This window comes from Strongyloides ratti, assembly GCF_001040885.1.
Source record: "Strongyloides ratti genome assembly S_ratti_ED321, chromosome : 2".
NCBI classification, from domain to species: Eukaryota; Metazoa; Nematoda; class Chromadorea; order Rhabditida; family Strongyloididae; genus Strongyloides; species Strongyloides ratti.
The window spans coordinates 4,311-16,885 of NC_037308.1; the positions used below are offsets into that span (position 1 = coordinate 4,311).

Consider the following 12,575-nt stretch of genomic DNA (forward strand, 5'->3'; position numbering starts at 1 on the left):
ATTTTAAATGTTTGAAATATATTTTTATTTAATTATTATTTTGGGAGTCAATGTTTTATATTGAAATATATTTGGTGCAATCCTATATTATTTTTCATTAATTTTTATTTAATACACTAAATGATATTCTTTTTATAATACTAAATTCAATAAATGTTTTATTTAACAATGTAATTGATTTATATAAAGAATCTTAATCTAGATTGAAAGTTGAGTGCAATCCAATTGATTTATAGAAAGAATCTTAATCTAGATTAAAAAGTTATTCAATCTAATGTTTACTTAGTAAAATAATGTTAAAAGTATATTTTAAATGAATCTATTTTGAATAGTTTATATATTCATCTTATTCTTATTTTTCAATCCAAATTTTTCGACCCTTTTTACCCAATATTTTTAATGGTAATAATGGCAATCCTATACTTATACTTCTCTATAGTTCACTCAATATATTTGAATTTATATGCCATTTACTTATTTCTCTAACCCTTTTCTTTTATTCTCAATATATTTTTATTCTATGTCTTCTTTTTCACTTAATTTTCTGAATGTTAATCATTAACTAATAAAAGAATCTTAATCTAGATTTAAAATGAAGCAATCTAATTTTTTCAGTCAATCTTTTCAATTCATTTATCATAATTAATGAGTTATTTTTATAAATATTTCACTTAATGACTAATTTTAAATTAATATTAATTGGGGGAAATCTTATTATATAAATATTTTGTCAATATGTTTAATTTTTTGTTAAATTAACCTTTTATTTCATTTCTTTTTGATGTAAACTGCAACAGAGTTAAAAATATTCCGTTTCTTTTGAGAATTGAACCTTTTAGGAGGCAATCTAAAGGTAAAAATAAATATTATTTGAATTATATTAATAAAACATACCAATATTTTAATAGTAAGAATCTTAATCTAGATTGAAATATATTTGGAACATCTAAAAGTAAAAATTTAGTTAAAATATTAATAGAAACACTTACCTTTCAAAGAAAGATTCTTAGTCTAGATTGAAGGATAAATTAATTCATCTAGAAGGGCAATCCAATATATTGAAAATTCAATGGGCAATCCAATACTTTGATAATTGTTTTTTGTTCATCTTTACTTCATTTCAATATATTTTTCTTCTTATTCAATACTTTTTATGTTGCTTTTCATATAAATTCACTTATTTCTATACAAATTTTTAACTACTAAGGGGGTAATACGTTGTTCTCATTTTTCAAAATTTTTGTTCATTTTATCGAGGAAATGCAAAGTTATTTTGTACTAAAACTGTTCATTTTACCCAACTTTTTCTTTTCAAATGTCTTTGTTCAAATATTTCTTTCAATTGACAATATATTATATTTCACTTGCTTTTGACCAATTTCAATATAAATTTTTTGATGGTAAGGGGGGAGTACGTTGTTCTTTTTATTTCGTATGTTGTTCATTTCATTTGCAATATATTTCACTTATTTTTCAGTGCAATCCAATACTTTTTGTTCATTTTAACTGCTTTTCACTACTTTTAACTACCAATTCAATACTAAAATGTTCTTTTTTCATATAAATTCCATTCATTTGATATAAATTTTTGATATACTAAGGGGGGAGTACATGGTTTTTATTTCTTTCATAATTTCTTCCATTTTTTCAATAAAATGCAGAGTTAATTTGTACTGGAAATGTCTGAAATGAATAAATTTTAAATAAATTCTTTAAAATAATAAATTTTTGGGTGAAATTTTTGATGATTTGGCAAGTAAGAATCTTTAATTATTAAAGAGAGTCGCGTGCGACTATTAAAGCGAAGCGTAGCGTAGCTGGAGCGTCAGCGACTAATAGCGAAGCGTAGCGTAGCGTTATTGGAGCGTCAGCGACTATATTTAAAGAAAGATTCTGAATCTAGATTGAAGGAAATGTTTTCATGTTTCAAGGGAATATTTGGAAATGTTTTGATGTTTCAACGGAATAATGATGGAACTATCAATGTTTTGGAGATATTTTTAATGCTTCAACTGGGAAATCATTTAATTCATTTATTTTTATTCATTTCAACGATATTTTTGATGGAAGTTTATATTATTTTTGATGTTTTAATGGGCAATCTAATAGTTATTGTGAATATTTTGAATATTTTTATACTTTTAACAGTCAATTCATTACTTTTTATTCATTTGTCAGTTATTTTTGTGAAAATGTTCATTATTTTAAATATTTTAATGGGCAATCCTATTATTTTCAATATTTTGGTGGTTATTTTGAATATTTTGGGAGATTTCATGAATATTTTTATAATTTTGTTCATATTTCAGTATTATTTTGTTGTTTTACTAAATTTTATTAATTTTTGGGTGATTTTTGTTATTTTTGATGAAATGTTTAATTTATTCTAGAATAATCTGGTAATTTCTATACTTTTCTAGATGTTTCATCTTTTTTTGGTGATTTTTATGGAATTCACTAATAATAAGATTCCTTTATATAAGATTCTTAATCTAGATTAGGAAGTAATTAATTTGTATAAAAGATTCTTATTCTAGATTGGGGGAGTAGAGATTCAATTATTTTTTAAAGAAAGAATCTTAATGTAGATTGGAGGAGTTTCAATGGATATTTTTAGGATATTTCTGATTATTTTGGAGGTTTCCTAATTAATTAATTTGTTAACTTTAATGAGTAATTATTATTTGGGAGGAAATATTTTTTTATTCGAGAATATTCTATACTTTTTTGAGAAATTGTAATATTTTTCTGGAAGATTCTTAATGTAGATTGGAAATATGTGTTAATTTCTAATAAAAGATTCTTAATGTAGATTGAAGGAGATTCAGTGGGTAATAAAAGATTCTTAATGGAGATTGAAGGAGATTCAGTAAATATTTCAAAGATTCATGAAGATTCAGAATATTTTGGGAGTTTTGGAGAAATATTTTAATTATTCTAGAAATTTCTTAAATATTTTGGGAGAATATATATTTTTCTTCTAGAAGATTCTTAATCTAGATTGGGAAATAGTTTATTTATATTAAAGATTCTTAATGGAGATTGAAGGAGATTCAGTGGATATTTTTGAAATATTTTTGGAGATTCAGAAGGTTATTAATTAATTAATTATTTTTTTTGGTTATTTGGAGCAATCTAATTATCTTTTAATTAATTTTTTGTGTGATTATTTTTTGATGATTAAATAAATTTTTATCTAGAAATTTCTGGAAGTTTTTCTTATTTTAGGAAGCTTGTTTTTAATTAATTATGTTTATTAATCTTTTAATTAATTATTTGGATGGAAATATAATTAATTTTAATTATTTGGGTGGTATTAATTTTTTGTTGATATTTTTAAAAAGAAATATGTTGGAAAAGTGTTTATTAGTGATAATTTTAATTAATAATTTAATTAATGAGGTAATTATGATAATAATTAATAAATTAAGTGGAAATAGTAATAATTTTAATTAATTTATTAATTTTATTAATTTTTTATTAATTAAGGAAGTTGATAATTTTTTAATGTTTTTAAAGGGAAAAGTGTTGGAATAGTGTATATTTTTAATTATTTTAATTAATTAAGAGGTAATTATGATGTTTTTTTTAATTAATTTAGTTAATTAGTTAATTATTTTGTTTATATTTTTTTTGAGTTGTTTTTTTTTAATTAATACTTCTTTTTTTTGTATTCCCTAAAAAAACATCGTGGGTGGTCTACCTTGGGGGTAGTTTTTTTAATTGGTTTTTGGGACAGGTATTTGAAGCAAATTTCTGGAGGCAATCTGATTCAGAGGATGAAGATTCATTTGGAGGATTCGGAAGGATTCAGTGAAAGAAGATTCAAAGGAAAGGATTCAGAGGATTCAGAAGGAAGATTCAAAGGAAAGGATTCAGAAGGAAGATTCAAAGTAAAGGATTCAGAAGGAAGATTCAAAGTAAAGGATTCAGAGGATTCAGATGGAAGAAGATTCAAAATAAAAGATTCAGAGGGTTTTCAGTGAAAGAAGATTCAAAGTAAAAGATTCAGAGGATTCAGGGAGAAAAGATTCAATGTAAGAAGATTCAGAAGGAAGATTCAAAATAAAAGATTCAATGGATGAAAGATTCAGAAAAGAAGATTCAAAATAAAAGATTCAATGGATGAAGATTCAAAAGGAAGATTCAAAATAAAAGATTCAAAATAAAAGATTCAATGGATGAAGATTCAGAAAGAAGATTCAAATGGAAGAATGAATGGATTCAAATGAAAAGATTCAATGAAAGAAATATTCAGAAGATTCAAAAAGAGTTTAAAAATAATTAAAAAGATTGAATGGGAAATGAAGTAAGAATCTGAAATAATTAGGAGCGTCAGCGACTATTAAATAAAAGAATCTGAATCTAGATTGAAAATATATTGTATTCATTGAAAAAATACTTAATTTAAATATTTAGGATGAAATGTAATATATTCATTATTTGAAAAATATATTATTCTTTTGAAAGATATTTTTATTAATTATTTTTGGAGCAATCCAATATATTATTTTATTATTTATTGTGATATTTTTAAATTAAAAGATATTTTTAACTTAATATATCAATGTAATTATTTTATTATTTAATTAAATTTTAAATAAAGACTCTTAATCTAGATTGAAGGATATCTTTTCTTCCCTTTTTAAAGCAATCTAATATTAATTTTAAAATAAAGAATCTTAATCTAGATTGAAGGAATATTTTGTTCTTTTTTTAGGCTACAACCTAATTATTTTTATCAATATTCTAATTGTGATGTTTTTCGAGGGCAATCTAATTATTTCTAATATTAATGAGGAATATTTTATAATAATAATCTCAATCAAATATATTTCTTCAATTAATATTCTGGAAGTGTTATTTTATTATAATAAATAAATGGAGCAATCTAAATTTTTAGTCTAAATGATTTATATTTTATTTATAATTGAAATAAAATTAAATGGTTATTTGAGAGTTATTTTTCTCCCTTAATTAATATTTTTTGAAATTATAATCTAAATAAAATTATCTTTTGTGCAATCCAACTACTTAATTATTTACATTAATATTTTCTTGCTTTAAGAAATAATTTATTATAAGAATCTTAATCTAGATTTAAAATTTATTCAATCTAATTAATTTTTATTAAAGATTCTTAGTCTAGATTGAAAATAAAGAAATCAAATTGTTTTATATCAATATCATTTTTGTTATAAGTATGAATCTTAGTCTAGATTGGAAGGAAGGAAATCTAATTGTTTATATCAGAAATATTTTTAATTGAGTAAATTTGATAATTATTTATCTTTTATTGAATAATTTTTAATTATTTTATTATGGAGGAATATAATTATTTATAATTATTTGATATTGAGTGATATAAATTATTTTGTGATATATTTTTATAAATAACAAATGGAGCAATCTAATAACTTTATTTTTTATCAGTTATTATTTAATTTATTATGAAGAAATCTTATAATTTATTTAACCCCTTTAATCTATAATTATTAGTCAATCTAAAATAATAATAGCATCATTGCAAATCCAATTATTTTCTTATTATCAACGAATTATTTATTTTATATAAAAATCCTAATTATTTTTGTAAAATTATCAATCTAATATTAATAACTTTGAAATGTCTTAAAAATAATTATTTTTTCAATCTAATATTTATAAGTAAGAATCTTAATCTAGATTGAAATTTATACAATCTAATTATTTATTAGAAAGATTCTTAGTCTAGATTTAAAGTAATTCAATCCTACTGAAAAATAAATAATTCTCTTAATTTTTGAGCAATGAAATATTTATAAGTAAGAATCTTAATCTAGATTTAAATATTATACAATCGAATTAATTTTAAAGTAAAATACTATTGTTTTGAAGTATTAATCTAAAAGTATTATTTAACTGGTAAATCTAATTATTGATAACTAAACTTAATTGAAACTTTTTTATCAACCTGAATAACTCTTTTCTCAATACTTTTTCAATGACTTATTTTCAATGGTTAAACAGTTATTTACCATTCATTGAAATATTTTGTATCATTCATTAATACTGGTAATTTTAATCTAAAATTCTAGTTAATTTTTGAAAAAGAAATACTATTACTCTTTATAATTACTATATATTATTAAGTGTCAATATTTTCAATCCAAAAATAAAATGAAAATTAAAGGTTTAAAATTATTTGAACTAATACTTTAAATATATATTTTGTTTTATTCAATATTTCTAATTCATTATTTTATACTGAAATGTATTTTATAAATGAACTAATAATTTTGAATTAATTTTGATGGGAAATGAAATAATATTTAAATATTCATCAATCTTTATTAGAAATACTTTTCAAAGTATCAATTGATTATATTTTTTGTCAATAAATGTTTTTATTTTATCAACCCTTTTTCAACAGTTTTTAATACCAATTTTTATATTAAAAGTTTAAATTAATAAAGTTTCAATGCAATCCTATTGTATGAATATTTTTTAAATGTTTTTCATCAGTCAAATGATAATTTATTCAACAATATTTAAAATGGGGAAATATTTGATGTAATATTATATGAAAGAAACAATATTCCAATTTCTTTATATAAATATATTGTAGAAATATTATTAATTACCTTAATGAGTAATTTTTAATTAATTAATGAGAAATATTTCAATGTCAATTTTCTTAATTATTTTTTGAATGTCAATCTAATTAATAATAAGAATCTTAGTCTAGATTAGAAAAGAAGCAATCTAATTGATTCAATATTTATTCAATTTTTAAGTTAGAATCTTAATCTAGATTTTAAATAGAACAATCTAATTGTTTCCATATGAATATTAAGGTAGTAATAAAAGAATCTTAATCTAGATTTCAAATGATTCAATCTAATTTTTTCAGTTCATATTTCCAATTAATTTATCTTAATTAATGAGTAATTTTTATATTTTGAAATATTTTCTTAATGAGCAACTTTTAAATGTTTTTTAAAGGGTGCAATCTAATTATAAAAATGTTACTTTTAATTCATCTGTCTTTTATTAAATATTCTCAATAAATGTTTTATTATGCACAAATATTCTTTCAAATATAAGTTTATAATTAACAATTAAAAAGAGTTCTTTAATATATTCAGTTGAATTAATATATTATTCAAAACATAATTTTTTAATTTTATCAAAATTAACCTTTTATATCCTGCGTAATTCCTTTGATACTGCAACAGAGTTAAATACCATACATTTCTTTGAGAGTCCAACCTTTTAGGAGGCAATCTAAAAGTAAAAATAAAAAATACTTGAATTATATTAATAAAACATACCATTATAGTAACATTCTTAATCTTGATTGAAATATATCTGGATCAATCTAAAAGTAAAAATAATTTTGAAATTCTTAATATAAACATACCTTTTAAAATAGAAGATTCTTAGTCTAGATTGAAATATATTTGATGGAAATCTAAAAATAAATATTAGAAATGTTTTTAAAATATAAATTTAACCAACCTTTTCAATTATTTCATAGAGATATATTTCTTTTAATTTATTCCATTCTTCTTTGATATTCAGTGCAATCCAATAGAAATTCTTTAAAATTCTTGTTAACATAAATAACCAAATGATTCATTGATAATTGTCAGAAATCCTATTGATATTTCAGAAATATTTGTTAAATTTTATCAATTTATCTCTATTACTCATATTTCTTAACAATATTTTCATTTTCGTATCAATTATTCTTCATATTCATCTTCTTCCATTACTTCAGAAAACTGTGCAACTATTTGATGATATTTTATATGAGATACATTTCTCCAATTTATTTCTCTTTGATTAGCATTTAATTCTAGTACATTTATCTGGAAATAAATATATTAATTATTAATCTTTTAATTATATTAATTTGTCTTAATTTAAATTAAATGATAAAAGTAAAAATATAATTAATTAATTCAATGTTATCAATAAAATAAATATTTCAATAATTTTTATTAATTTTTGATGGGTAAAGAGGAAATAGAGTTAATATTAAAAGTAACATTCTTAATCTAGATTGAAGGACATTTAATGAATATTTTGAAGATTCAAATGAATATTTCAGTTAATTTGTGACAATCTAATTATTTTTTAACTAATTTTAATAAATTTAACTAATGTTTGGTTATTTTTATTTCTTTTAATGAATATTCCAGTAAATGATATTTTTTTGGTTAATTTATATAAAAGATTCTTAATCTAGATTGGGAGATCACTCAATTCAATTAATTTTCATAAGAAGAATCTTAATCTAGATTGGAGGTCAGAGAATGAATATTTTTGAATATTTTGGAGGTTTCAGTGGTTATTTTGAAGTTTCAATGGATATTTCTGAATATTTTTCAATTTCAGTTGATTTTTTTTGGGAGTTTTTATTATTTTTTTGTTTTTTCAGGGCAATCTGATAATTATTTAACTTATTTTAATGAGTTTTATTAATTTATGGGTGATTTTTATTCTTTTTGATGAACTTTAAATTTTTATCTACAATATTCTGGTAGTTTTATTTATTTTGCGGAGAAATATTTATTTCCTTTTTCTGGAAGGTTTATTAATGAACATTGAAGGAGATTCAGTGAATATTTTGGGATATAGAAGGTTTTCTTGGAATTAATTATTTTGCTGGGATTTTTTATTTTTCTCTCTAAAATATCTCTTACATTTGTGAACTAAAATAAATTTTTGACAAATGGCACAAAAACTATTGATATTCTAAAAATATTTGTTAAAATTGATTAATCTACATAATTTACTTACATCTATCGGCATCCTTATCATTTGATTGAAGTTAATCAGGAAATTCTTCATATTAAAGTGACACAGAAAAGTGCACAAATATATGATGAAAAGTAGACGAGTGACATTCCTCTAATTTGTCTACCTTTATTAACGTTTCTTTGAGTACAATTCAAAAGGTAAAATTCATTTAAAGAATCAGGAACCAGAAGTAAGAATCTTCAATTTAAAAGTGTTTGAATACACAATCAATACAATCTATAAAGAATAAATTAGAAATATCAATAACTAGAACCGTACCTTTATTGCATTAGTGGTAATCTTATTGAAAATTCTTTATATATTAAAAGCGTTCTTAATTACTCATCAGTCATAATCTAAATATGTGAAATAAAAATATATTAGAAAAATTACATACCTTTATTGAGGTGTTAGACATTCCACTCTTATTCTTTTTAGTACCAATACAAAAGAATATTTGAGTATTCTTAAATGAAGACAGAAATCAAAATAAAACTTTATTAAGAATGATAAATTCAAAATAGAAATATCAGTGGCTTTTGATGGAAGAGTTGTATTGGTAAATGTTAATCTAAAATATCAGTTAGAAAAGTGAGAATTATTCATTACCTTTATAGAAATATTCTTTTTATTACTGCAATCCCATACTAGAAGTCTTTTTTCAGTTGATTTTTTATTAACTAAGAGATACAAATAAAATTCTTCCTCATTTAAATTTCTTCAGAACGTTAAATTTTCATAGAAATCTGAAAATATTTGTTAGATATAATAACAATTCTTACCTTTTTTGACAATCTTATCATTACAATAGTTAAATTTTCAAAAGATTCATGATTTCAGCGAGATTCATAAGAATATTTAGACATTAAAAAAAGTGCGCCAATATTTGATGAAAAATAATGGAGTGACAATATTCCAATTGTTTTCATGTAAATTTTTAAAAATTTGTTCTAGAAGAATCTAAATTAATTCTGAAAATAAAAATTATTAATTAATTGTTGTATGGGGAAACTAAATTAATTAATAAATGTTTATTATTGCGTCATATTTTACATTTAAAAATAATACTCACACAATACTCTTACACAAGAACAAGAGGTATTAAAAATTCCCCTACAATAATAAAAATAATTTAACTACAATAACCCTACAAAATTCAGTAGGGTTACAACTGAAAATTGTATAAAATTCCCAACTTATATAGTACATAAAAGAATGACTAGTGAGAAGTGCCCTAAACAAAAAGCTTTAGAAACTTAATGTTTTTCCATACATGTAGCATTTGTTAGAAAAAACATTTAGCATTTATCCAAGTTTATCTATATTCTTACATTTACATTATCATGGCAAATGATTTATGAAGAATAGCATTAACAAACATTTCTTTCTTCTATTTCTCCAAGCTATAAACACTCAAACAATTCTTCACACTACCATTATCAATATACATTTTCAATAGTCAAATTGTTTTTTGATAAAAAGAATAATTAGGATAAATTATATGTATCAAACTATTCATAAACATATTATATCATGAATATTATCTGAAACTTAAAAAAGTTGTTATAATTATTTGATCACAAAAAGATATCCAATATTGAACTCTGGGAGTAATGATAAAACAATTTTTACCTCTCTATCAAACTTCAAGTATGAGGAAATTATTAGAGGATTATATTATTTGAATTAAACATATTCTTCTTTATTTTTAATTAAACGTTAATTACTTTTTAAATTATAATAAAACTTTTTTATAATAATAATTTTTTATAATCCTATTCTTTTTTCAAATAAATTTCTTTTCTATTTTTTAAAAAGTTCTATCACTTCTTTAACAGTTTTAATATATCAATTATTTTATCAATTAAATACATAACAAAAATTTATGTACAACAAATAATTTTTATAAATATCCTTAACAATATTTCTAATATTACCACTTCAATTTCTCTTCACAATTGAAACACGTCTTCTAAGCTTATTACATATATGTTACTTGGTTATGAATTTATTTCACTATCAAAAACTTATATTTAAATTTTTACATCAATACGTTCATTAATATAATTTCATCCAATTTAAATATTAATACTATATTATGATTATTTTTTGTTAATAATTTAAATTAATTGAATATAACATTCAAATTTTTATCTTCAAAATAAAAATTTATAATGTGGTATTTGTAACAAAATAACAAACTACAATGTTCCGGGTTTTACATAACTTCACAATTATATGGCTGCTGTTTCAAACTATTACTTACTGCGAGGGAACTATTCATTCAGCTTTGTTTCCTACAGTTTCTATTAATCTCACTGAAAGTACCTTTCCAGTGACTATCAAAGTTGAATCAACATCAGATGAAATTTTTGTGAAATGTCCATCTATAATATACAAACATTCGAATGTTGAAGACAATTTTGCCATCGGTAATTCCATATGGTCAACAAAATCAAAAATTGAAAGTGAAAAAAAAATCTTTGTTTGGATACCATTGACACATAATGCATCTGGACATAGTATAGTCAACTGTGGAACGGCTTATATAAAAAGTAATGATACAAATCCTACACCTTACAACTGGAAGATGAAATTCAATTGGCAGTCTAAACCAAAACCATTAGTAATAGCAAAAAGAGAGAAAATATCAAAGACACTTCCTCCATCCAATGCTTGTGATAATAATGCTACTAAAGTGATCAAATTTACCAAGGATAAACAAGGCAAATTAAAACGTGTCAACATAGATAATGGTGAATTGAAGGAACCAGAAGAATTACCTCATGCCAATAAATTATATTACTATTTTGTTGTACCTGATGATAATTCTATTCTGGAACATGTACCTCCTTGTGCAATTATTAGAGCAGTTAATGACAAACCAGAAATAAAAATTAATGGTCAAGGACATCCATTATCTCCAAGGAACAATAAAATTTATGTTATTAAAAGAGAAAGGATGACAGAAGTATACAATATAAAACTTCACTTGATGTCTCCAGATGCTCCTGATTTCTATAAAGGTGAAAAAATTTTAATGAAAGAAATGAGATACACAGAATCAAGTATTAAAGATATACCAAATACTGATGAAATGATAATGGACAGTTTTACTCTGCATCAATTTAAAATACTGAAGTTCACCTACAACTATCCAACAATTGAAAATGATAACGTTGTAGAAAAAATGTATTATTTTGGACCAATGAAGGATGATTATAACTTTCCAAATCAGGACATATTATATCTGGCAAATGAAACGTCTATTCAACCAAATTGTACTATTAATGGAATCACATATGGATATTTTGACTCTCTCACCTATGAAAATAAAACTATTAAATTAAATGATTTTAATAATAATGAAAAGGATAATTTTAAACGTTCTGGAGATTATATTATTTTAAAAAATAATAAAACCAACATGATATCTTTAATGTGCCGTTATATTACTCTTACTGGAACTGTTACTTTAACTCAAACATTTATAAAAGGAAAAAAAGTATTTATGGGAAAAAATGAAAAAGGTGAAGATATATATAAAATTTTATCAGAAACTGATGGATCAGAATATGATAAAAAAATGGCTGATAAAAAAAAGGAAATGGAATCTATGAAAAAATCTTTTATTGATAAATTAATTGATTATATTGGTATTGGTGGTACATATGGACTTATTGGTGGTATATGTCTATTTATTATTATTATAATAATAATTATTATTTTATTATGTTATTTCAAATCAATTAAACCACGTCTTATCAGAAAAAAAATTAAAAAAACTT

The 12,575-nt window shown here is 21.9% G+C and overlaps 2 protein-coding genes across 2 annotated transcripts in view; both read left to right on the forward strand.

Annotated features, from left to right (window-relative positions):
- Positions 1 to 3,779: 3,779 nt before the first annotated feature.
- SRAE_2000000300 (Hypothetical protein) lies at positions 3,780 to 3,986 on the forward strand (the record flags this gene model as incomplete). Its single annotated transcript, XM_024650779.1, has 1 exon — positions 3,780 to 3,986. One exon carries the CDS (start codon positions 3,780 to 3,782, stop codon positions 3,984 to 3,986), a length of 207 nt encoding a protein of 68 aa, XP_024504522.1.
- A 7,007-nt stretch (positions 3,987 to 10,993) lies between these two features.
- The window catches only part of SRAE_2000000400 (Hypothetical protein), a gene marked incomplete at both ends in the record, with an annotated part of 1,617 nt that continues 35 nt past the window's right edge, over positions 10,994 to 12,575 (forward strand). The window contains one exon of the mRNA XM_024650780.1: positions 10,994 to 12,575. This exon is cut by the window's right edge and continues 35 nt beyond it. Within this exon, the coding sequence (XP_024504523.1) occupies positions 10,994 to 12,575 (1,582 nt within the window).